At 64.5% G+C, this 22,776-nt stretch overlaps 5 protein-coding genes across 5 annotated transcripts; 2 read left to right on the forward strand and 3 right to left on the reverse strand.

Annotated features, from left to right (window-relative positions):
* Positions 1 to 1,065: 1,065 nt before the first annotated feature.
* On the reverse strand, positions 1,066 to 6,241 carry CHLRE_17g715900v5 (uncharacterized protein). Its single transcript, XM_043072155.1, has 10 exons — positions 5,210 to 6,241; positions 4,830 to 4,930; positions 4,537 to 4,624; positions 4,041 to 4,191; positions 3,702 to 3,831; positions 3,325 to 3,410; positions 2,928 to 3,064; positions 2,571 to 2,687; positions 2,213 to 2,326; positions 1,066 to 1,996 (listed from the first exon to the last, which is right to left on the reverse strand). The coding sequence occupies exons 1-10, from the start codon at positions 5,750 to 5,752 to the stop codon at positions 1,886 to 1,888; spliced, it is 1,578 nt and encodes a 525-aa protein (XP_042914614.1). The 5' UTR covers positions 5,753 to 6,241; the 3' UTR covers positions 1,066 to 1,885.
* A 510-nt stretch (positions 6,242 to 6,751) lies between these two features.
* Positions 6,752 to 8,822, forward strand: CHLRE_17g715950v5 (uncharacterized protein). The gene is made up of 3 exons (XM_043072156.1): positions 6,752 to 7,029; positions 7,241 to 7,367; positions 7,797 to 8,822. Exons 1-3 carry the CDS (start codon positions 6,875 to 6,877, stop codon positions 8,475 to 8,477), a joined length of 963 nt encoding a protein of 320 aa, XP_042914615.1. The 5' UTR covers positions 6,752 to 6,874; the 3' UTR covers positions 8,478 to 8,822.
* A 13-nt stretch (positions 8,823 to 8,835) lies between these two features.
* Positions 8,836 to 12,251, reverse strand: CHLRE_17g716000v5 (uncharacterized protein). The gene is made up of 3 exons (XM_001700336.2): positions 11,636 to 12,251; positions 10,759 to 11,390; positions 8,836 to 10,540 (listed from the first exon to the last, which is right to left on the reverse strand). Exons 1-3 carry the CDS (start codon positions 11,844 to 11,846, stop codon positions 10,481 to 10,483), a joined length of 903 nt encoding a protein of 300 aa, XP_001700388.2. The 5' UTR covers positions 11,847 to 12,251; the 3' UTR covers positions 8,836 to 10,480.
* A 510-nt stretch (positions 12,252 to 12,761) lies between these two features.
* Positions 12,762 to 14,733, forward strand: CHLRE_17g716026v5 (uncharacterized protein). Its single transcript, XM_043072157.1, has 2 exons — positions 12,762 to 12,908; positions 12,998 to 14,733. The coding sequence occupies exons 1-2, from the start codon at positions 12,864 to 12,866 to the stop codon at positions 14,303 to 14,305; spliced, it is 1,353 nt and encodes a 450-aa protein (XP_042914616.1). The 5' UTR covers positions 12,762 to 12,863; the 3' UTR covers positions 14,306 to 14,733.
* Positions 14,734 to 14,741: 8 nt separating this feature from the next.
* On the reverse strand, positions 14,742 to 22,651 carry CHLRE_17g716050v5 (uncharacterized protein). The gene is made up of 12 exons (XM_001700335.2): positions 22,094 to 22,651; positions 21,730 to 21,846; positions 21,337 to 21,526; positions 20,861 to 21,009; positions 19,549 to 19,611; positions 19,026 to 19,166; positions 18,638 to 18,815; positions 18,257 to 18,331; positions 17,394 to 18,100; positions 16,759 to 17,085; positions 16,087 to 16,355; positions 14,742 to 15,924 (listed from the first exon to the last, which is right to left on the reverse strand). Exons 1-12 carry the CDS (start codon positions 22,493 to 22,495, stop codon positions 15,552 to 15,554), a joined length of 2,991 nt encoding a protein of 996 aa, XP_001700387.2. The 5' UTR covers positions 22,496 to 22,651; the 3' UTR covers positions 14,742 to 15,551.
* Between the last annotated feature and the right edge of the window lie 125 nt (positions 22,652 to 22,776).

Raw genomic sequence — 22,776 nt, forward strand, 5'->3', positions numbered from 1 at the left:
ACCGTCTGCCGTACGACTTCCCCAAGTCAGCGGCCCTCGCTGCGGATGAGCGTAATTGGCTCGCCGATCATCCGTTGACCCGGGGTTCAGACCCCGCAACCAACCATGAATAGCCCCGTGCAAGCGGGGAGCAGTGCGAGGTCGAGTGATCGATCCGCGCTGTGGTCCTATGGCTTAATGGATAAAGCGCCGGTCTACGGAGGACAAGCTGTGCACCTGGCTTCGGGTGTCGCAGCCTCTCGTGGGCAACCGGAGATTCCAGGTTCGATCCCTGGTAGGATCGTTTTGGCCCTGCCGCAGGCCGAAGCCGCGCTTTGGGCTGAGTGCAGTCGGCTGTATCGTTTGTGCCACGGCCGCCCATATGTGGGCTGAAACTCCAAGCGTGTTGATCAGGCAAAGCTCCGCACTCGCTACGCTGGCCTGACAGGGCCCCCAAACAGCTCCTGCGCCAAATATTAAGCCCAGATAGCCATACAAATCGGTAGCCCCAGTCCGTGTCATTTGGAGCCGCTGCACCCGCGCAAATGTTAGCCATGTGCGCGAGCACGCCCACCCAGTCCCACCCCGCCACCGTAAGATCAGTGTATCCTACCCCCCGCATACACGTTCCAGACATACAGCCGACTGCGCTCAGCCCAAAGCGCGGCTTCGGCCTGCGGCAGGGCCAAAACGATCCTACCAGGGATCGAACCTGGAATCTCCGGTTGCCCGCGAGAGGCTGTGACACCCGAAGCCGGGTGCACAGCTTATTCTCCGTAGACCGGCGCTTTATCCATTAAGCCATAGGACCTCAGCGCGGATCGATCACTCGATCTCGCACTGCTCCCCGCTTGCACGGGGCTATTCATGGTTGGTTGCGGGGTCTGAACCCCGGGTCAACGGATGATCGGCGAGCCAATTACGCCCATCCGCAGCGAGGGCCGCTGACTTGGGGAAGTCGTACGGCAGACGGTTGTACGGCGTCAGTTGGCGGCGCCTCTGCAGGCGCGTGGCGGCGGCGGCAAACAAACTGCTGGGTTGCCCAACGCGTGCCGCATACCAAGCTGGCCAGGGGGGCGCCACTCCACAGTGCTTGCAGGAGTGAACCAGCCACAGGTGCCACTGGGTCGCCAGGTGGCGCGCCAGGCTAGCAGCAATCAAGGGGCAGGTTGGTGTAGTCACGTGGCTGATAAGCTGAGCCCCAAGAAACAAGTGACACCAAACCCAGGCACCAATCAAAATTGAGAACACGACGCCCGCGCACAAACAATTATCCTGCCCCGTTACCAGTGCCGCTGATACTGGCCGTGGCTATGGCCACACACTTGGGGCCACAGCGGTTGTAGACTTGTAGTCCTTCATCCTTCATCGGCACACAGTGGTCTCAAATCTCAATGCTGCCGCAGTCAACATCGCAACCATGTAACATGTATGCGCCAGTCACATAACCTCCAAGCAGTCAGCGCCCATGACGCCATTGCGGCACTATGATGTTATGCAGTTTGCACTGTTGGAGCCAATGCGTGTACCGTACACTAATGAGCACCAGCACCGCATGTACAGATACATGTCATTCCCATGAGACCCGGCAGACAAGGGCTTGGCATGCATGCGCATGAATGGACATGGCTGCGCACACTTGGGCCGCCCCTGGAAGCAGCCCTGCCCTGCCCGTCGTCCGGCACAGCCAACTCCATACACTCCCGACACACCACATACTCCATTAAACACCCCTACTATCATGCCTGTTGCCCTGCTCCGCCCCCCATGCCAGACTCTGCGCCGCACCCTGCTAAGCGGCTGCCACCTCCTGCGTTGCGCGATGTTTGCATTGCGCCACAAGCACACAGCAAACAGTGCGGTGCTGCACCACACCAATCCACGCGCCCCTCGCGCGCCCACATCCTTACACCGCCATCTGCATCTTGATGGTCTTGTGCGGGTTGTAGTCCACCAGCTCAAAGTCCTCAAACACGAACGAGTCAATGTCCTTCTTGTCCGGGTTGATGCGCAGGGTCTGCAGACAGAAGGACCAACGAAGGGGGCAGCACCGCAGGCCTTGCCAGTTTGCCCTATCACGCCCTAGCACAATGCAGCAACCCACACCCAGCACTGCATACCCCAACACCCCGGTGCATTCAGGTACAGCAGCTTCGAAAATGTGGGTCTGACTTCCCCCTGGCCCTGGCCGCCCCACTGCCGCTCGCGGCCCCGCTGGCCGGAGCCTGCTCACTGGGAAGTGGCGCGGCGTGTTCTTGAGCTGCTCCCTCAGCGGCTCCACGTGGTTGGCGTACACGTGCGTGTCGCCCATCACGTGCACCAGCTCGCCCGCCCGCAGGCCCGTCACCTGCACGTGCGTAAACGGCGAAAGCGGTGCGTGCATTGTAACGTGTGCCTCATCCCTAGCAACCAGCAGCGAGCAATGCATCTTGGCGTCCGGCCGCGCCGCCGCGCCCCAACCGGCCACACGGCCCCGCTGCAGTCCTGCACCCAGCGCTCTGTCCCAATCCCCAATCACCACGAGATGCCCTCCACCCGCCCCTCAGCCCATCCCCCTGTCCCAACCTTCCCCCATTCTTCCTTGCACGCACCTGCGCCACCAGGCGTGTGAGCAGCGCGTACGAGGCGATGTTGAAGGGCACGCCCAGGCCCACGTCGCAACTGCGCTGGTACATCAGACAGCTCAGCTCGCCGTCGGCCACGTAGAACTGCAGGGTTCAGGGGGCGAAGGGGTTCAGGGGAGGCTGGGGTTGCTGGGAAGGAAGATGTTATTCAAACCAAACCCACAGTGCGCTGGGCCACGCCGCAAAAGCTGCAGGAGTATGATATGCACGTTCACCGTAGCTGCTGCACCCAGCGTTCCCCTTCGCCTACTCATTCCTTCGCACCCCCAATTCTCTTTCCCCCACTGCACTTCCCACCGCCGCCGCTGCTGCTGTCTTCCGCACCTGGCAGAACATGTGGCAGGGCGGCAGCGCCATCTCCGCCAGCGCCGCCGGGTTCCAGGCGCTCATCACCATGCGGCGGTCGTTGGGGTCCTTCTTCAGCGTATCGATGATGTAGCGCAGCTGGTCCACGCCCTTGCCTGTGTGGTTGTATTTGTTGGGGTGGGTGTGTGTGGTAAAGGCTCAGGCTAATGACTGCTGGCTACAGCTCACAAGCCAAGCGCCACACACACCCTGACACAAGCCATCCTGCCACTCCAACACCACTATACTAGCCCCGCGCGCCCGCCCGTCCACATACACATGTGCCCGCGCCGGCTGCGCAGTATTCTCTCCCCATATGCACCTCCCACACAGGCGCTTCCCCCGCTTTGGTTCCAATCATAGCTCCCACGCCCACCTGTGTAGTCGGTGTGCATGTCCTTGTACTCCGCTCCGAAGTGGCGCCACTGGAAGCCGTACACAGGGCCCAGGTCGCCCACCTCCCTGGAGGGAAAGTGTGCAAAGGTGCGTGCGCGGGTAGGTGGGTGGGTGGACATGTGCGGATAGCGGAGTGTAGGGCATTTACAACTGCGTGCTGGACCAACGCTGCGGGGGTGCCTCGCCGCCGCTCTCCCTGCACCGCGGCATACAGCCGCAGCCTTTCCGCCTCTTCATATGCAGCCCACAGTGTCCGTAACCGCCCCCTGTAGCGCCGCCCGCGACCACATGTCGGAACTGCCGCACCCGCACCATCCGGGCTGGTCCCGCTGCCGCCGCCGCCGCCGCTGCCCCCACCTGTGTCCCAGGCCTCGGCCGTCCAGGAACTCGCGGCTGCTGTTGCCGTCCCAGATGTGGATGTTCTTGTCGCGCAGCAGGTTGGCGTTGGTGGCGCCGCTGATGAACCACAGCAGCTCCTCCGCAACACCTGGAGGGGATATGGGAGGGGGAGGGTAGGGAGGGCACCGTGAGGGGTAGCCGTCAACATACGGCCGGGTGGACGAAGGCGCACGCAGGTTTTGGTGGCTGCGTTTGGCGGAGGAAACTCCAGCTCCCCTAGTAGTAATACGATGCCACCGCCAGCAGGCCCCAAGGGCCAGAGTCAGGTGCAGGGTGAGGTGGGTGTGGCGCGCTCACCCTTCCAGAACACGCGCTTGGAGGTGAGCAGCGGGAACGTGTGGCGCAGGTTGTAGCGGCTGGTGCGGCCGAAGCGGCTGTAGGTGCCGGTGCCGGTGCGGTCGGGCCGGAACACGCCGCTGGTGATGAGCTCACGCACCAGCTCCAGGTACTGCGGGGGGGAGGGGGCGCGAAGCGAAGGGGGTGGCGTGAAGAGTGGAGCCGGTGAGGCGGCTGGGGTGGGAGAAGGGAGAGCGACAGGACAGGCGACAGTCTGGGGTTCCGCCTGACGGTTGCCGGAACCGAGACCCCAGACTCCCAGAGCCCCATCTGATCGGGGGCCGTCGGTTTGACCTCTGCACCTGTCCCTGTTCCAGCCTCTTGCACAGCTGTTGCATCGGCCGTTGCCACGTCGTACCCTACAACGCCGTCCGCCACACCCTTACACTGGCACAAACACACACACACACACACACACACACACACACAAACACAAACACGCACGCCGCGCTCTCACCTGCTGCTCGTCGTGGCGCGAGGCCATGCAGGGGGGCAGCTCCGGCGCCTGCTCCGTGCCGCGGCGGGTGTAGCACACGAACGAGTACCTGTGGCGCCCGTGGCGGTGGCAGCAGCGCATACCCGTCAGCACACGCGTGCCGCTACTAGGCCGCTCACCATGTGCCTGTGCACGCCCTGGGCCGCCATGAGCGCCTAGCTGTAGCTCCACACCCGCCACCGCTACAGCTGCAACGCCACTGCGGTATTAGTTCTCTTTCTAGACGCGTCTTTCACCTCTTCCCCCGCCCTCACCGTGTGTTGTTCTCGGTGACTGGTTCGCTGGACGACCACACGCCCCACACGGCTGGGTCCAGGGCCGGCAGGAAGGTGTCGCACTCATACTCCTTCTCAACCTGTGGTGGGGGCGAGCAGGCGCAGGCCCACGAGCACAGACACATGAGTGGGCAGGCCCCGGCGGGAGCAAGGTAAGGGCGCGGCGGCTTGCCAGGTCGCTAGGGCACCGAACTGGTGCATGTGCGCGTGTCCTAGTTACGGCCCTGCACCAGCGGCCCACCCCCCTTTCCCTCTTGGCAACACCCTTTGTTGTAATCACCTTTTCACCCTCGCTCATCCCCCCTGCCCCCGCTCCCTTCCCCGCACCCTCCGCTTTAGCCCGTGGGCCCCGCCCCCACCTGCGTGAGGTGCACTGCGGTGCAGTTGGGGTGGGCCAGCGCCTCCGCGTACACCTGCCCCCCGCCGATGATGAACACGCCCTCCACGCCGCCCTTCAGCTCCTTGTGCTCCAGCAGCGACAGAGCCGACTCCAGGCTGCCCACGCCCAGCACGCCCGAGCCCAGGCCCGAGCCGTGTTTCTGCGCGTTCGCGTAGGCGTCGGCCGCAGGCTTGGAGGAGGAGGCATCGGGCGCGGCAGCGGATTTTGCAGCTGCGCTGCTGTTCTGGTCCGCGGACAGGTCGGCGTCGTCGGCGAAGGAGCGCGAGAGCACGATGTTGAGGCGGCCCTTCAGCGGGCGGAACTTCGCGGGGATTGACTCCCAGGTCTTCCGGCCCATGATGACCGCGTTGGTGTGGGCGCCATCGCGCGTGCGGCTGGTCAGCTCCTTGAAGTAAGCCATGTCGCCCGGCAGCTGCCAGTCGGGCAGCTTGCCATTCTTGCCAATGCCAAGGCTGGGCGTCGCCGCAATCACCAGCTGGAAGCCCTTGCGAGAGGTGTCCATGTGCGGAATGTTGCTGGTCCCGGATGTGGAGGTGGTTCCCTCAACCTGCTGTTCGTCAAACGATCCGGCAGCAGACGCGCTGCTAGAAGGTGCTGTCGCGGTAGCAGAAGCGACGTGCCGAGCGGCAGCTTTGCGCAACAGAAGCAATTCCCGCGCTGGCGCGACAGACAGCTGCGTCACGCGGCTGCAACTCGGCGAGCTCCTGGAGCTGCTGTGGAGAGTCCGCAAAGCTTGCGCTATCAATTGAAGCTGTCTATTTTGAACTCCTGCCCGGCCAGAGCTTTCGAATAGCGCTGAAAGGAACGTGTTGGTCCTGTATAATTGTCTTGCAGCTGGCTGCGTGAGGTGTCGGGCTAGTGGAATAGTCTGCATTCTGTGGGCGATCGCCCGGTATTCGAAAAGCCGATGTCGATGCAGCAGGCGACGTGAATGCGGCCAGGACTAAAACTCTGCTGAATTTAGCACTCTCGCTGTGTAATAAATGCTGTCACGTAAAATTCAGCGATTGTATACCAGCGTAGTATGCTGAGCGGGGGCACCACTGGCCCAGGGCCAGGGGCACCACTCCCAGCTCGCATGCACACTCGCACGGCGCCGCCGCCGTACGCTGTGATTGCTGGTCGTCACCGCTGTTAGCGTCAGCAGGGGGCTATGGAAGCTCACATAACGCTTGCGGTGGCAAATGTAAGTAAGGGGGCTGCAAGAGAACACGCAGCAGGGCTTGCCCGGAATCCACCCGTGCGTCAGTGTCAGTGCGGTTCGTGTCCCTCGCCCACAGCCCCATGCTCGCCCTTTTGATGTGAATCCCCGGCCCACACACCCGGCACATACAACTGAGCACCTAACCGTAAAAAAATCCTGGGGCGTTCCCTGTCGGGTTGGCATGGGGCGCTCTCCCGCAACACGCCAACACTGCATGGGCTGCCGAGTCAGCGCCGGCATACCAGCTTATGAAACTCAAGTTACCATTATACCTCTCCCGACACAATTTACTATCATCAGGCTCTATTGGAAACTTGACAGGGACGCAATTGGACTTACAAATTCGGTCCTTCTACTAGCTCACAGCTCCCTTACACTTCTCGGCAGGCTGCACCTTGCGACAAAAGATAAAAATCTCTCATGGGCCTCGACGGAGGCACTATCGCCACGCGGAGCGATGTGCTGCGCAGGCAGTCCTCGCGGGTAGCACAGAACGACACCTCCCGCTCTTCGCGCGGCGGCAACGCGGCCGGCAAGGTCTCGGACCCAGGCGCGGTGGAAGCGAGTGTTGCCAGGTGCGGCAGCCAGGACTTATGGGCTGGGGTTCCTATCTCCTTCGCAAAAGCTTTGGAGACGGGATGAGGTGTGACACGAGATTGGGCGCGGGCCCTGCATACCGCCTCACCCGGCCACACCCGCTCCCGACCAATGCGACACCGTACACGCGCCCCACTCCCTTGATTACCGATTGCTTATGTGACCTCATGTGCCCTGCGCGCGCGGCAGGCAAACGGCCTGGAGCAACTGCGCGCTGAGCTCGCAGCCACTGCAGCCGCCGCTGGTGGCTGACGGGTTGGGCCGCCTGTACAACAAAGAAGCGGTCCTTCAGTTCATATTGTGCGCCAGGGACAAGGTGAAGCCAAGCGATACGAGTGGGAGGGTGGGCGAGTGGTTGTGGGGAGGAACCAGAAACAGAGGGCAGCGGTCAACGGGGCGTGGGCGCTATAAGCTGGATGGTCCAACAGTCGCTGGTGCGTGCGGCCGTGCCTCGCATGCGCCTCCACCTGCGCCTCGGTACAGTAACTCCGACGCTCGACCAGCCGCACGCATTGCACTGCCGTTGCAAACTGTTTGCCATTTTCTGGGGTCTGGGAGTCAGCTGCGCTGGAGTCACATCGCACAGCCTTCACCTGCGCCTCCTCCTATCCCTTCTATCCCTCCTGCCACCCCCAACCCCCGCGCCACTGCACCTCACCTCACCTCATTCCATGGCTCAATCCCTTTCCCACTACCACCGCCACACCTCACCACCACCCTACCTCGCCGCCCCCGCCACCAGCAGGTGTCTGAGCCCGAGGCACTGCTGCAGTACGCCAACCAGCTGCGAGTGGCGGCGGGGGGGCTGGACCACATCACCTCACTGCGGGACGTGTTCGACGTCACGCTCACAGCAGCCGAGCGCGACCGCGCAACACAGGCCGGCGGCGCCAGCAGCAGCAGTGGCGGCGGTGGCAGGGCACGAGGGGCTGGTTCGGAGGCGGTGGGCGCGGGAGGCGGGGGCGGGGGAGGCTCGGGCTGGTTGTGTCCGGTGACGCTGGTGCCGTGCGAGCGGTACCCGTGCTCGGCGCTGCGACCGTGTGGGCACGTGCTGTCGGACAAGGCGATCAAGAACCTGCGGGGGCCAGTCGGCGGCAGTGGCGGTGGCGGTGGAGGTGGGGGCAGTGGTGCAGGAGCAGGCGGAGGAGGAAGAGGAGGAGGAGCAGGAGGAGGAGGAGCAGAGGTTGGCGGGGGCAAGGCAGCGGCAGCAGACATGACGTGCCCGGTGTGTGGGCAGGTGTACACGAGCACTGTGCCTATCAACGGCACGTCGGAGCAGGTGGTGGTGCTGCGGGCGGCGCTGAAGGCGGCGGCGGCGGCCAAGGCGGCCAAGCGGGAACTTGCGGCTACAGGAGCTGCAGGAGAGGAGGCGGGGAGAGGAGGCTCGAAGAAGCGCCGGAAAGGCGAGAGCGGAGAGGCTGCTTGAGTGGCGGTTTTGGGCAATGCATGCAGGACTTGGCGTTGTTGGCTGAATGCCGCAGAGTCCTCGCAACTAAAGCTCGGAAGCCTGCCGGAAGCCTCAGGAGCCTAACGGGTCCTGTCTTGCCAACGCCCCTGGTCCCTGCTACGGCCAGGTGCCAACCTCCCCAGATCTATGTACTATGTCCTAGGCGCAAACTCGACACATTGCTTCGGCGTGTGGGGACGCCGCGTTGGCGAGAGCCACGGATGGCCCTAGTACACCATGGGGGCATGTCGCAGGGCCTGTATTCTCTGGAAGCTGTAGAGCTTAGGACATTGGAGACATGCTGTATTGTAAAGGTGGTGAGGGCGGTAGGCGCCGCTGTGCACAGTTGACAGAATGACACCGACACGCCTTAGCACTGCAACGCAAGCGCCGGTGATCTCATACGCCGCCAGCGGTCCTGCCTGTCACCTGGCGCCACACACCGAGCAGTTAGTCGCCCCCCTCCCCTGGCGCTCTACGCTTTACTTCGAGATCAGCCACCAGTTTATGTCGGGGGAGGCCTCCCCTTATTACAGCTACCTAAATTAGCCCATGAGCCCAGCTACCGAGCTGTAGTGGTTGGGAAAAGATATGGGCATGCGGCGTTGCCATGCTGTCACGCGGAGAACAAAGCAGAGTAATGGTGTGTGTGTGTGTGGGGGGGGGGGGGGGTTGGGGGGGGGGGGCGGGGAGCGAGGTCGGCGTCGCCGAGCTGGCACCTCCCGCCAAAGTTCGCAACTGTGCATTTCTGCATATATCAACGTTATGCATCGATACGTCTCCTCGTCATCTACGCGAAAGCTTTCGTGTTTGTGATCGGTCGAGTTGGCTTTCATGTGCATGTTCTAGTGCGTTCAGACAGCCTTATCTGTGCTACCTGTGAATTGCGATGTAGGTTATAGCTACGCGCATTTTCGCGCCTGACAATGAAGCGCAGTTATTGGCCTCGTTCATACGCTGCACTCGCTCTCGCGCCCTGGGACCAAGATCACGTATAGAGGAAGCTATGATCATTCGGCTATGTCAATGCGTTCGGCCGAAATCGCGCTGTACGCGACGACGCACAGGATGCGTCACACTTTCCAGAGGACCCGTAGATAGCTGGGCTAAATAATTACGACAGCTCCCGCTCCCCATACCTAACATGAGCAAAGGCTCTGCAATGGCAGAGGCGTACCGAGGCATACCGAGGCCATTCCGGGACACATCACAGACGGCTCAAGCTTCTGGCAACGCATGTCAATGAAGCGCTATGTACCGTACATTGCTGCGTGAATGTTTAGCGGCAGCATGCCGCCGCGCAATCCTGACTGCTTCCGTAGGGGTGCGCCACGCGCCCCTCTCTGCCGTGCCGCCGCCACTCAACGCCGCGGCAGCGCACACCTCGCTAGCTCTCCTGTGCCCTCGACCATGCGTTTAACATTCGCCATAAATGAAACCCCCAGGGCTGCAGCAATAGCCGCGCCGCACCGTTGTTGTGATGTGCAGTACGGCGCTGTGCTGCCTCCTACCCGCCTGCGTCCTCAACGCTATGGCGCGTAGCGCAAACCGGCACCACTCTGCTTGCATAGCGCGTTCCCACACTCTCTGCCATTGCCACACTCCCGCCCCGTCCGTCATCAGTATGCAGCCCCGCGCTGCTTCTGGCATGGAGGCGGTCTTTCCCCCGAGTCTCCATTGTTCACAGGCTTCAGAGGCTCCCAGCCTGTTCCCTAACTCCCACTGCGTCTGCGCTTTCTCGAAATGGGGAGTTGAGGAACTGACTCGGGCCCCACAGCTGCCACCGCCGCCGCCTCGGGGCCAGATGCTTGCCCGGCTCCCGCTCCGCCGCCGTCACGGCCTGAACGCCGCGCGCTTCCCGCTTCCCGACTTCGCTCCGCTGCCGCGCTCGCTGCACCGCCCCCCACGCCATCGCCCGGGGGCCGGCGCCCCGCGCGGGCCGCCCCTCACAACACACGCGTGTCCATGATCCCTGCCTCAACTCAGGAGGGCGGTACCAGCCAGTAAGGCATGATCTGCCGCCCTAACCGGTAGGACTCAATCTGCATCGAGCAAACGGGCAGGCAGGCAGGCAAATAAACAAGAAGCATCGTCATCAGCGTCACACGTTGTCAGGGTACGCACGCCCACGGGACGCCGCTCATCCCAATGCCCTCCACCCGTCGCCGTACTCAAAAACACTACGGCTATTCCCACGGGCCGCTCCCCTCCCCCAGCGCCCCCCCCCCGCCCGCTCCTCCCTCAGCTCCTCCGAACCCACCTGCACAACGCGCATCTCCTCCGGGCTGGCCATGCTGGCCTCCGCCCCGGCGTACATGCAGCGGAACGCGGCGGGGTCGTCCGGCGGCACCTCGCCGCAGTCCATCACGTCCTCAACACCCACGCCCACGCCCGCGCCCGCACCGAACAGCCCCGGCCCTCCAAAGGAGGGCGGCGAGGGCGTGGGCGGGAAGAGCGTCCGCACGGGCGTGGGGAACACGGGCGTGGAGGGCGCCGCCGCTGCGCCGGGCAGCCCGAACGCCGGCGCCTGTGACGGCTGCGCCTGCGGCGCCTGCTGTGCCTGCTGCGGCTGCGCCGCGGCGTTGGCGGTGGCGGCGGCCAGCACGCTGGTCACGCCGCTAGCCGCCAGCGTCGTGTGGTCCTGCCAGCGCAGCTCCTCCAGTGAGGTGTTGGGGTCGGGGTGCCGGATGCCCTCAGCGGTGGGGCTGGCGGCCGCGGCGCCCGCGGGCGATGCCGCGGGCGCGCCCACCGAGCCGCTGCCGCTGGCGCCGAGCGCCGGGGATGGCGAGACGCTGGCGCCCTCCACGGCCACGGAGTCCACGGGCCGCGTGAGCCAGTCCGGGGGGATGTTGGGGGTGACGATGCCTTGCAGCGCGCACACGTACGCCCAGTCTGCGTGTGCGGAGGGAGGAAGGTAGGTGAGGAGTGGAGAGGAGAGGAGGGCGGCATCGTCGCGTGTATGCGGTCAGGTCAAGACATGCGGGGCATGATGGTCTATGCACATGGGCCACACTATAGAGTCTATGCTCATGGCACACGTAGGGGACTGTTGTGTGGTGCGCATACCGTAGCCGCCCTTCTAGCCTAGCTGCCGCCGCTGCCCCATGTCCCAAGGTCCCATCACCCTATCAACTTACGCATCTCGTCCGCGGACACTGGCCCCGCGCTGGTTAGAAAGGGGTCCGCGCCCACGTGCTTCAGGAGGCTGTCCTTTGGCGGGGCCGGCGCCTGGACTGGGGCGGGTGCCGAGTAGGCAGGCTGCACTGGCAGCGAGCCGACGCTCCCGTTGCTGCTGACGCCACTCCCAACGCTCCATGTTGACTGCGGCTGTTGACTAAATTGCGCCATGCTCGTGGGCTCCGAGCGCTCGCCGAAGGCGGGATCGCCAGCTCAGTCCCGAGAGGACAAAGCGAGCGCGAGCCTAAAGCAGTGAATCTAGCGCTTTATGTATGATAGCCATGTCGTGTAAAGTAGCGACTTGGCAGAGCAGAGGCGAAAGAACTCTTCAAAATGTTCTGCAGGAGCAACACCCCTCTCTCACTTGGACCCGAGCACGTATGGCTTGTAATTTTGGACTTTGATTGTGTTGCAATGTGCTCGAGTGCCGAAGCTATACCTTGCGAAGGTCACACGTTCCGTGTGCACCCCGGACGACGTTCCTTGCATGCCCCGCCCGCTCTGCCGCCCGCTCGGCCCTCCAGCTGCACCAGGAGCTCCCAAGATGTAACACGTCCCATCGCCAAGATATCCTATCTTGATGAGTGCATAATGATCTGTGGGTATTGCTATGCTGGCTTGGGCCACATGCGGCACTGTTGAAGGCGACATGCCGACATTTGTGACCAGGCACATCCAGCCAGGGTGGAAGTGACGGCCAGGTGCCTACACCATAAACGCACTGCCTATTCCCAGGCCCGTTGCCTACCTACCCTATCTTCGCGGCTTCTCCCCCTCACGGCCCGCGTACGGCGGGCTGAGCAGGAGAAGGGACCGGCGGGGGCAGGCGGCCATTCCAGGGGCATCCACATCCGACGCGGCCTCAATCTGGTGGTGATTGGGGGCGGCGGCAAAGACAAAAGAAGGACCGGGGCAGAGGTGCACGCCATGCAAACAGTGTGCGTGTGGGGTAGTTGCGCTGGGTGCAGGCGAGGTCCGCCAAACCAAGGGATGCGGTCACAGGCCTGCTGTGTCACGGGTCATCGAGTTGCATGCAATAGGTCACAGTTCCTCACAGCTCATAACATAGGGTATACAGATCAAAAGATATGCCAAGCAATCGCACGGCCCTACCCCGAACCCCTGCAGGGCAGCCGCGCAGGGCCGAGGTAGCCAAGGCAAGATCGGAACGCGAACGCTCTCAAGAGCATGCAGCCGGGCCTGCCGAACCGAGGAGGCACAATAGCAGCATCCGCGACAGGGTCGACCTGCTCGACGTGCGAGGGCTGGACGCAACGACGGCACTGCACCGACTCGCTGACCACGTGCACCGCTTGGGCCAGGCCGAGCCCGACCAGGCGACCCCAGCAGTGGGCGCGGCCGCTGCCCCAGCAGACAACACGGCTGCCGCCGCCGCCGCCGTCGCCGTCGCCGCCGCACCAGCAGCAGCAGCACCACCACCACCACCACCTCCCGGCGGTGTGCGGCTGCTACGCATTATCGTGGGGCTGTCCGACCCGCACCTGAAGAGGGCGGTGCTGTCCTGGCTTCGGCTGCAGGGGCTGCAACACGATGCGTCGGAGGCGGCAGCAGGGCACCGGCGCGCACCAGCCCCCCAGCAGCAGCAGCAGCAGGCTGCAGGCGGCGCGGGGTCAGGCGGTAGCGGGGCCCAGCCGCCAGCTGGGCCTTTGACGGCGGGGGCGACGAACGAGGGCCGTGTCGTGGCCTACATACCGTGGGGTGTGGGTGCTGCTGGTGCGGGTGCTGGTGCTGGTGGCGGTGGCGGTGACCGTGATGGTGCCGCTAGCAACTCCGAGGCCTCCAGCGCCGCCGCGGCACGGCACAGCGCCAGCACCAGCGTTGCAATTCTGCCACCCGTACGGCCGCTTGGCGTGGCGTCCTCGGCCGGTCATGGCGGTGCAGGCCCGCAGCCGCCGCCGCAACGCGCAGCCACTGCGCGCGATGGCCGGCGGCGCCGCGGCTACAGCAACCCTACCGCCATGTCGGGACTGGAGCAGCACGAGCGCTCCCTGCAAGCGGCCTACAGCACCTTCAGGGAGCGCAACATCCAGACCCGGACGCCGTGCGTACTGGACGTGTGCGGCCTGGACCCAATGACGGCGCAGCAAGTGCTGGAGGACCGGGTGCACCGCCTGCGGCGGACGATGATGCTGAGGATGGCGCCGGCCGCTACTGTGGCTGGGAGCGAAAGTGGGAGTGGAAATGGCAGTGGGAGGTCGGGCATGGAAGGAGCCGCCGGTGCTGCGGACAGCGGGCAGGCCGCTGGCGCCGCTGCCACACCCTGCATGAGGCTGAGCATTAGCATGGGGACGTCGCGCTCGGAGCTGTTGAGCGCGGTCACTTCGTGGCTGGCGCGGCGGGGGCTGGAGTATGAGGTGTGCGGAGAGTGTGTGGTGGCCGACGTGTGTCTCGAGGAGCCGCGGGCGGCCGTGGACAGCGCTGGCAGCTTTGGTGACGCCGGCACCGCCGCCTGGCAGCGCGCGTCCAGCACTAGCACCAGCACCGGCAACACGGGGGCACCGGGGCGGGTCGGGCGCGAGGACGGATCTGCCTCTCGCACGCACGCGCCGCCTCAGCCGCCGGGAGCACCAGCAGCGGCACGGGTGACGATGGGTTGCTGCTGCTCCTGAGGATCTGCGTTGGGGCTCCCGACTATGATTTTCAAGCGGTAGTTCAGGTTCCGTAGCAAACCCCTGGTTTGCGGAGTCCTTTCCTTTTGGTTGTTGCCGCAACGCGTGAGATAAGGGCGACGACCGTTGCAGAATTACGGTGTGACCACAGGGTGACTGTGCGGATTGAATGTGGGCAGTGTCACGCCTGCCCTCGGCTTACAGCGGTTTATTTCATACGAGCTGGTGCAAACTCATACTTTGTGTACGATTTGTCGCGGCAAGGCACGACGCCCATTTGAATAGGCGAACGGCTCGGGCGCGAAGTTGATTGTGCGTGTGGCAGTTGGCCAGCGCATTGTCATTGGATGGACTGCAGGGAAGCGAGGTGACGCGGAGAGCTCTCTGGCTTGACCCCCCTGCTGATTGATGATCTGGTATTCTGGTTACTCTGGTCAGGCCGGGCATGTTACAAGACAGAAACGACCGGTAATCACTCGACCGTGACTCGCTCGCCCACACCTTTTGCTGAGCCACACATGAGTACATGGCAGTATAAGCAAGTTACACTGCCACTTCCATTCCGCCAGCCGCATACTTTGGGTGTAGGCCGTGTAGCGACGTTTGTGTGTTGTTAGGTTGCCTACACACAGCCGACAGCCGCCTCTCGTCCTGGACTGCACCCAGCACCACACCGCAAGCAGCTCCCATGAGAGGGCGTGCGTGTGCATGTGCAACAAACACGCACAACAAATGACAGCAACGGCTGGTCCTGCCGGCGCACACACACTGCCGCATTGTGGTGCATACCATGGCTACAGCGGGGCAGCGTGGAAGCATTGCGGCACCGTGCGAGCCTACACACACACACGCACACACACTGGCCGCCACCCTGTTTACCAGCAGATCGCCAGCAGCAATACAAGCAGTACCGCCCAGCCACTCCGCGTTGTACGCCTCACGTGGTCCCCACCACCTGCATTGCTCGCGCGCTCCCAAGGCATGCTCAGTGCTACCCCCGCCCCATCATTTACAGCTCTGTCTTGCATGGACGGGCTATTTCCCTCCGCGTTCCTGGCCTGCTCCACGCCGCGCTGGCTCCCCGCCCGTCAGCTGTGCCGCGCGCCCCTGCTGCGCGCTCCTGCGGCCTCTGGTGTAAGGCTCACTCGCTCACACCGCCACTCGTACCAAGCAGCCCTTCTCTCCTGCATTCTCATCCCCGCTCACACACGCATACCCCACGCCCACATGTTGAACAGGCCGCTGCTCATGCGGTCGCCCGGACCAGCGCCGCCGCCGCCTCCTGCTGCTGCTGCTGCTGCTGCGTGTCGCCGCCGCCGCCCCCCGGCAGCAGCAGCTCCAGCTCCGCCAGCGCCAGCCGCAGCCGCGAGGCCTCGTCAGCACTCAGCCCACCTGCCGCCACCTTCCTGGAGCCCACCGCTGAGCCCGGGCCGGACTCCTGCTTCTCCTCCTTCTCCTTCTCTCCCTCCTCCTGCCCCTGCTGCTGCTGCTCCGCGGCCTCGAGGGCGGGTGCCGCCGCCGCGGCCAGGCCCTGCAGCCAGGCGGCGCCGGGCGGCGGCAGGCGCAGGCCGGCAAAGCCAGTGGCGGCCCGCAGCAGCTCGCTGGGAGTCATCTCGGACCTGTGTGCGCAAGCGCGTGCGGGTTTGGGTTCATGGTCATGATCACCGCTGAAACGTACTGCCAGACCAAGCAAAGACCCAACTGACATCAATTCTCGCCCCGGACCTATGGTCTAAACATAAGCCACAAAGCATTAGCATCAGCCGCATCCGCCCACGCACCAGCGCTGCCCGCACGCCGCCGCCAACGCGTTCAGCTGCGGCCGGCAGCCCTCCACGAACTTCTTGCGGTGCTTGGCGAAGCTGCACGCCCACGCAACAGCCGCCAGGCTGCCCGCGCGCACCGCGCCGCCGCCGCCACTGCTACTGCCGCCGGGCGCGCCTGCTACTGCCGCGCCCATCTCTTCCAGGAAGCGGCCCAGAATGTGTTGGGCGTAGGAGCGGTCCAGGGGCGCGTAGCGCAGCTCGCGGACGGTGGTGGCGAGCAGTTCCTGGGGATAGGGGAGATGTGGGAGGGGAGGTGCGGGGGTGGGGTGGGGGTGGTTGAGGGTGTGGCGTGTGGCGTATTGGGGGTTTGGAGTGTTTGGCTGGGGTTTTGCGCCGCGTGGCTGCACATGAGCACCTATCGGAGCTGGACCAAAGTGCCACGTCAGCCACACGTCCGGATGGTCAGCGCGTGTCCAAGGACCAGGCCCGGCGAGGCGAGGCGACCCCACCACCACTGCCACCACCACCACCACCACCAGCACCAGCACCAGCACCACCACCGCCACATGCCAATGAACCCCCGTGCCTGCCCTACACCATACCCAACGTAGCCGCCGCCGCAACCTCCACACACTACACCGGCCTAAACATTCACCACCACCACCACCAGCCGCCACCCCCACTCACCGCGTAGTCATCTGCCGCGCTAAGGTCCAGGGTGCGCCGCTGCCCGCCGCCCGGCGCCACAGACATCCCAGACACCAGCAGCTCCCCCTCCTCCTCCTCGCCCTCCGAGCCGCCCAGGCCGCCCCAGCCCTCGCCGTCGCTCAGGCCGCCGTCGGCGGCGGCTCCGCCGCCGCTGCTGCTACTGCCGGCGCCGCTGCTGCGCACCACCTCTGCTACAGCCAGCGGGTCCAGGCCGAGCAGGGGGCAGAGGTTGCGCAGAAGGGCCGAGGTGGAGGTGGCGGTGAGGGCGTAGATGGGCACGTCGCGCTTCTTGGCGGCATTCTTGATCTGTTGGACGGGTGCGGTGGTTTGGGTGTAGGTGGTGTGGTCGACAGGCGTATGGAGGAGGCGTCAGGGAGGCAGGGTTGGCTCGTGTCCGTTCGTCGCCGTGCCAAGCCACTTCAGGAGTGCGGCACAGGCGGCCCTGGACGGCAAACCTGTGCCCGGCCTGCGACCGCGCGCATGGCCCCCAACAAAGCCATGCTCCCTCCAGCCATGTTCCCTAAACCACTCTCACCCTCCGCACCCCAGCCATGTCACCCCACACAGGGCCAAACTCGCCAGGCTCTCCTCCCTCCACACAGCCGCACACACACCTTGGGCGTGTTGCGCAGTTTGCCCTTGGTGCCAATCACCACATCCGCCTGATCCAGATCCGACACCACCTCAATCATCATCGCACCGCCGCCACCTGCTCCTGCTGCTACCGCAGAGGAGCCCGCCGCCGGCGCGGCCATAGCGCCACCAGCAGCAGTAGCGGTAGTGGCAGTAGCAGCCGAGCCCGCCGCAAGCGCTGCCTCGTAGGCCTCCCTCCGCAGTAGCCCCAGCACGGCCCGCACACGCGACGCCGCCTCGTCATCCATCACCAGCAACGCCCGCAGCCGCCAGGGGAAGGGCGACGGCGAGGCGGATGAGGATGGCGCGGATTGGGAGGACGAGGACAAGGAGGCAGAGGAAGATGAGGAGGCGCCAGCACTGCCGGGACCCCCTGCTGCCGCACGGGCGTTCGCTACAGCCACCGGCGCCGGCGCGAAGCCGCTGCCACCGCTGCCGCGCTCCGTGCCGGCCGCCCCTCTCAACGCCGCCCCAAGCGCCGCCGCGGCTGAGGGCGTGGCAAAGCTGCTTGTGCCGGTGCTGGTGCCGGCGCCGCTGGCGCCGCCGAGCGCGGCGGGGCGGGGGCCGGCCGCGGCGGCTGCGGCGTCCTGCTGCTGCGCTGGCCACAGCAGCGGCTCCATGGTGCGGCCGGACTCGTCCGACCACCACTCATTGGTGGTGGTGGCGCCGCTGGCGTCCATGCGCCGCACTGGCAGGGGGGGGAAAGCGGTGCATGAAAGGCGGACTGGTTGAATTAATATGTTTGGGAGTGCCGGGGGCAAACGACGCACTTTCATACGGCTTCATCACGGCTTCATCACGACTTCATCACGGCACACACACAGGACACCAAACGCCGGCGCACCTGTCCCCATGTATGTGGCGTGGGTGACTTCACCGCTGTCGTCCAGCAGCCGCACCTGGCCCGCCGCCTCGCCGCCTGCGCCGCAGCACAGCACAAAGGGTGCCAATCTGCGCCTGCTGCACATGTAGCACTCCGTTCCCCTCCCCACTTGTTGTCCCATGTCGTCCTACTCGGATGCCGTTTACCGTTCCTCGTCAAGCCGTAGCAATTTACACCGACAAGTACATCCCGTCCTCCTCCCCTCCGTCCATCATGCCCAGATACCCTCTCGCCTCCCTCCTCTTCCTTTCCCCATAGTTTTCTACCTGTTGCCCTTGCTTTTCTCATACGGGATGACGGAAACAACCTCCTCTCCCCAAACACCCCAGTGCCGCCACGCACCCGCCAGCAGCGAGTCCACGGCCGCCGCCACATCCAGGTGCACACGCCACCGGCCGCGCTCCTCCATCTCCACCGCCACGTCAAAGGTGGGCGGCGCCGCGCGCTCCAGGATGGACTTCTGCACGCCGCGCCGCTTGGCCTCCTCGTCGCCCAGCGTCACACTCTGGATGCCGCCCACCTGCGTGGAGGAGGAGGAGGAGGAGCAGCACGAGGAGGAGGAGGGCCGTGTCAGGTAGCTATCAGTAGCAATCCCGATTAGACTGAAGACCGTACAGTATGCAGTTGCCGGCACAGGGGGTGGTGGTTCCAGGCAGTCCCACTCAGCCTACAGCTATGCCCAAACTAACCCCTGTCCCAACCCCCTCCCCTGCCGCCCCGCCCCTCCCACCAGGTCGGCCAGGGTGGGGTTCTTGATCACGTTGTCCAGCTGACGCCCGTGCGCCGTGGCCACCAGCTGAACGCCCCGCTGCGCGATGGTGCGCGCCGCGCCGCACTCGGCCAGCGTGGAGATCTCGTCAATCACCACCACCTGCCGGGCACAGGAAGTGTAAGGGAGGGCGAAGGAAGCACTCTCGCTCACCGCGCTGGAAAGATGCAAGCACAGACCCACTCACCACTTGTGCATTTCCTATTTCCCATACACGCCAGGCCTGCCTGCTGTGGCAGCGTTCAGTTGATGGTGGCTGACTCGCCAGCAGCACAGCCGGAAGTAGGCCGCATGCTCATGGCCCCGGCCAAGACCCTATTCCGGCGCCCCAACCGACCCCGAATGCCGGCCCCATTGCAGCCCACCTGGGTTTGGTTTAGTTTGGGCTGGTATCTACAAGGCCCCTCAGAGACTACTCGTGAGAAGCCCTACTGAGCCCCAGCCCCAGCCAGTGTCCCAGCCCCAGCCGCAGCCCCAGCCGCACCTGCGGCATGTGGTTCTCCACCGCCTCCACCATCACCGCGTGCTGGGCCTCAGGCCGCGACACCTGGGCGCGCAGGCGTGCAGGATGTGGCGTAGGTGGCCGGTGGGACAGCAGTGCAGCAGGGCGGGATTTGGCGAGCAGAGGATGGCCCCAGTTTGGTGGCCCGTGCCGAGCAAGAAAGGAAACACACGAGCCGGTTCATGTCCCGCGGGCGTGCCGGGGCCTCTAGGGCTCGTGTTTTAGCGACTTGATTTGTGAGTGTATGGACAATTTCTGGTGGTGAAATTGCCCTATGCTCACAAATCTGTCGAAGGGTAATTTTCGGCGTCCTACTCAGTGCTGTGCTGCGTGCCGTCGCGTCTGGACGATGCTACCGAAAATTGCTATCTTGTCGGAGTTTTGGGCACTAGGCCTGGAGCCCGTTCCGCGGGGTCGGGGACCGGGCTGGGGGCCTTGTGGCGCCCCGGGTGCGCCGTGTTCCTCCTGCTTGTCGCGTTCCTCTGATTTGCGCCATAACCTGTACTGACTTTGGGCCCACCCTCCCCATGCCGCTGCCCCGCGGCATCGACGTCCCCATAAGCTGTGCGTGTACTTGGACCTGGTGCTACATGGCCGCATGAGGGGAGTACCTAGCGTGTGCCGCCTCCGTCACACCGTGGAGTGGGGAGCGGGGGTTTTCCCCCGCCAGCCCATGGTGCTGACACCCCATTTGCATTTGCCGTCATGCATGCGCCCATGCCGTCCCCCACCTGTTTATTTGCTCGTGGTCGCCCACCCTCCGTCTCTTTCCTAAATCGCGCAACCCCTAGTATAGTTCATTGGGCTGGGACTGGGCTGCATGTTTGCTCTTGCTCGTCGCGCGCCGCCGCGCTAACATGTTCCTTCGCTCTTGTTCGTGACACTCCCCTGCTGCCGCCCTGTGCTCTGTTGTTTTCTTATTCGCTCGTAGGTGAGAATTTCATCGAGGATTGGGCGGGAGCTTGGACTTAGCGGCCAGGAGTAGCGACGCGGAGCTAGGAATTGTAGGAGTGCCTGGGCCTCACGGTACCGTGAGCACATGCATGGGTTTGCACCCTTGAGAGCGTGTGGACACTAATCCCCCCTCGAGGTTAGAGTAGCGGGGGTTGCGCGATTTCCGGTTGGTAAGACCGGCGGCTCACCGCAGCAGGTATGCGAGGTAACTTCAGGTAACATCCGTAAACCGTCGCTTTGCTGCATCGCATACACTGTCTTTGCGCAACGTTTTCCTTGTGCTCTTTAACACACACACACACACACACACACACACACACACACACACACACACACACACCTGCATGCGGCGGGCGCCGCCGATGCTGGGGTGCGGCACGTCGCCGTCGCCTCCGATCTCATTGCTGGTGTCCACCACCACCACCCGCCGGGCAGCCTCGTCCGCGGCGATACGGCACACCTCCCGCAGCGCCGTGGTCTTGCCCACACCTGCGCCAGCACGGCGGCAAAACACGCGTGTGAGTGTCTCAGCATGGGTGGTGGATCGGACAATGGCGCTGGTCCGGGTGCGCCCGCTCTCGTGCCGTGCACACCCATACACCTCACCACACTGCTCGCGCCCGCTGTCCCCCACTGCTGCAACCCCTGTGCCCGAAGCCTGCAGACTTCACAAAGACCCGACGCCCCACAAACACACCCAACATTCCTCCCCGCACGCCCCCACACGCCCCTTCCCCCCCCCCCACCTCCCCTCCCCCGCACCTCCCCTCCCCTCTCCCCCCCCACCTCCCCTCCCTCCTCCATCCCCGCACCCACCCGGCCTGCCCAGCAGCAGCACGCTGCGCCCCGCCAGCACCAGGTCGCGCACCAGCGCCGCCGCGCCCGGCACCGCGCGCCCCACGCGGCAGGTCAGGCCCACCACACGGCCGCCGCGGTTGCGGATGGCGCTGATGCGGTGCAGCGTGGAGTCGATGCCGGCGCGGTTGTCGCCGTCAAAGTGGCCCACCTGCGGTTGCGAGGTTGTTGAGGTCACCGAAATGGCGGTTTGCAAGGGCCGGTATGGCTAGCGACACGCGCCGTGTTTCCAGAGGTAGGTACCCAACCACCCTCCCAGCCCAACACACAACCCACCTACCATTACCATGTGCCCACCTCCCTTCCGTCCTCTCCTCCCCTCCTCCCCTGCCCCCCCCTTCAGCCCCCCCCCACCTGGCGCACGGCTGTGTCCAGGTCCTGTGCGGTCATGGGCTCCGGGCACAGGTCCACGTCGCCGTGCGGGAAGCGGGCCGAGGGCGGCCGACCCAGATCCATCACCACCTCCACCAGCTGGCCGGCGCAGGAGGGAGGGCAGGGGCAGGTGGAAGTGTTGCGCGTGTTTGTGTGTGGAGGGTGTGGTGCTCGTGTGATGTGACCCCGTGGAATGAGCGGGTCAGGTGGCTGCTCCGCTGCCCATGCCGATGACAGCCTAGCCTCCCGGAAACTAGCATCGCTGGCCACGCCCCCACCCTCATGCCGACCCTACAGTGCCCTGTCCTGCGCCTCTGCAACGTGTTCCCTGCACCTCCACTCGCACCTGCTCGATGTCCGGCCGCGCCTCCAGCACAGCGCGCACCCGCGACGGCAGCAGCCCCAGCAGCAGCCGCAGCTCCGGGTCAATGTGCGCGTGGGAGTGGGAATGGGACAGCGCCGCGTGCGGCGGGTGCTGCGAGCCGGGTCCTTCTTCTGGGTTGCTGCCTCCAAGCTGCTGCGCGTGCTGCGCGGAGCTGGCAGTCCTGAAGGCGCCGGCTTCGCGAGGGCCCGGCGCTAGGCCGGTGGGAGCCCCCACGCTTAGCGACAACGACGTGGCCGGGTGGGCAGCCTGTGGCGCTGGCCACAGGCCGCACCCCGACGACCCCGACCAACATCCTCGTGGACGTCTGTGTGAAGAGGAGGCGCTGCCGTGGCGCGAGCCCGCGCGGCCTTGTTGCCGATGCATGGCCTTTGCCCCCGCCTTGAGTGATGTGTACTCAATAATCTAATAAACCGCTCGCATAAGATAAAAAGTTATAATCACAGCAGCCCTGGCTCACGAACTTTCGCGTGTGTGGCGAGAAAACCTTGTTGCCCAAGACTCGCCCGGTCGCTCTGAGGGGATCCGATATCGACTATATATTCATTATCAGTACATCGAGATGAAAACCAGGCCAGGTCGTGTTGGGCGATCCCGCGCAATTTTTTTGATGGTCGGTCCGCCTCATGCTTTAGCTATGTCGTAAT

The sequence above is a fragment of the Chlamydomonas reinhardtii genome, chromosome 17 (genome assembly GCF_000002595.2).
Source record: "Chlamydomonas reinhardtii strain CC-503 cw92 mt+ chromosome 17, whole genome shotgun sequence".
Taxonomy (NCBI): Eukaryota; Viridiplantae; Chlorophyta; class Chlorophyceae; order Chlamydomonadales; family Chlamydomonadaceae; genus Chlamydomonas; species Chlamydomonas reinhardtii.

Excerpts from the sequence above, each read along its gene's own strand:
- CHLRE_17g715900v5 (XM_043072155.1), bottom strand. The coding sequence starts at position 5,752 with ATGGACACCTCTCGCAAGGGCTTCCAGCTGGTGATTGCGGCGACGCCC. Across the intron at positions 4,625-4,829 it reads GTCACCGAGAACAACACACG|GTACTCGTTCGTGTGCTACA; the intron begins GTGAGGGCGGGG and ends CGGGCGCCACAG. Across the intron at positions 1,997-2,212 it reads ACACGCCGCGCCACTTCCCA|ACCCTGCGCATCAACCCGGA; the intron begins GTGAGCAGGCTC and ends TTCTGTCTGCAG.
- CHLRE_17g715950v5 (XM_043072156.1), top strand. The coding sequence starts at position 6,875 with ATGGGCCTCGACGGAGGCACTATCGCCACGCGGAGCGATGTGCTGCGC. Across the intron at positions 7,030-7,240 it reads GTGGAAGCGAGTGTTGCCAG|GCAAACGGCCTGGAGCAACT; the intron begins GTGCGGCAGCCA and ends CGCGCGCGGCAG. Across the intron at positions 7,368-7,796 it reads TATTGTGCGCCAGGGACAAG|GTGTCTGAGCCCGAGGCACT; the intron begins GTGAAGCCAAGC and ends CGCCACCAGCAG.
- CHLRE_17g716000v5 (XM_001700336.2), bottom strand. The coding sequence starts at position 11,846 with ATGGCGCAATTTAGTCAACAGCCGCAGTCAACATGGAGCGTTGGGAGT. Across the intron at positions 11,391-11,635 it reads AGTGTCCGCGGACGAGATGC|ACTGGGCGTACGTGTGCGCG; the intron begins GTAAGTTGATAG and ends CCGCACACGCAG. Across the intron at positions 10,541-10,758 it reads AGGAGATGCGCGTTGTGCAG|ATTGAGTCCTACCGGTTAGG; the intron begins GTGGGTTCGGAG and ends TGCTCGATGCAG.
- CHLRE_17g716026v5 (XM_043072157.1), top strand. The coding sequence starts at position 12,864 with ATGCAGCCGGGCCTGCCGAACCGAGGAGGCACAATAGCAGCATCC. Across the intron at positions 12,909-12,997 it reads GAGGCACAATAGCAGCATCC|GCCGAGCCCGACCAGGCGAC; the intron begins GCGACAGGGTCG and ends CGCTTGGGCCAG.
- CHLRE_17g716050v5 (XM_001700335.2), bottom strand. The coding sequence starts at position 22,495 with ATGCATCGGCAACAAGGCCGCGCGGGCTCGCGCCACGGCAGCGCCTCC. Across the intron at positions 19,167-19,548 it reads TGGAGAACCACATGCCGCAG|GTGGTGGTGATTGACGAGAT; the intron begins GTGCGGCTGGGG and ends TGTGCCCGGCAG. Across the intron at positions 16,356-16,758 it reads GCGCGGCAGATGACTACGCG|GAACTGCTCGCCACCACCGT; the intron begins GTGAGTGGGGGT and ends CCCTATCCCCAG.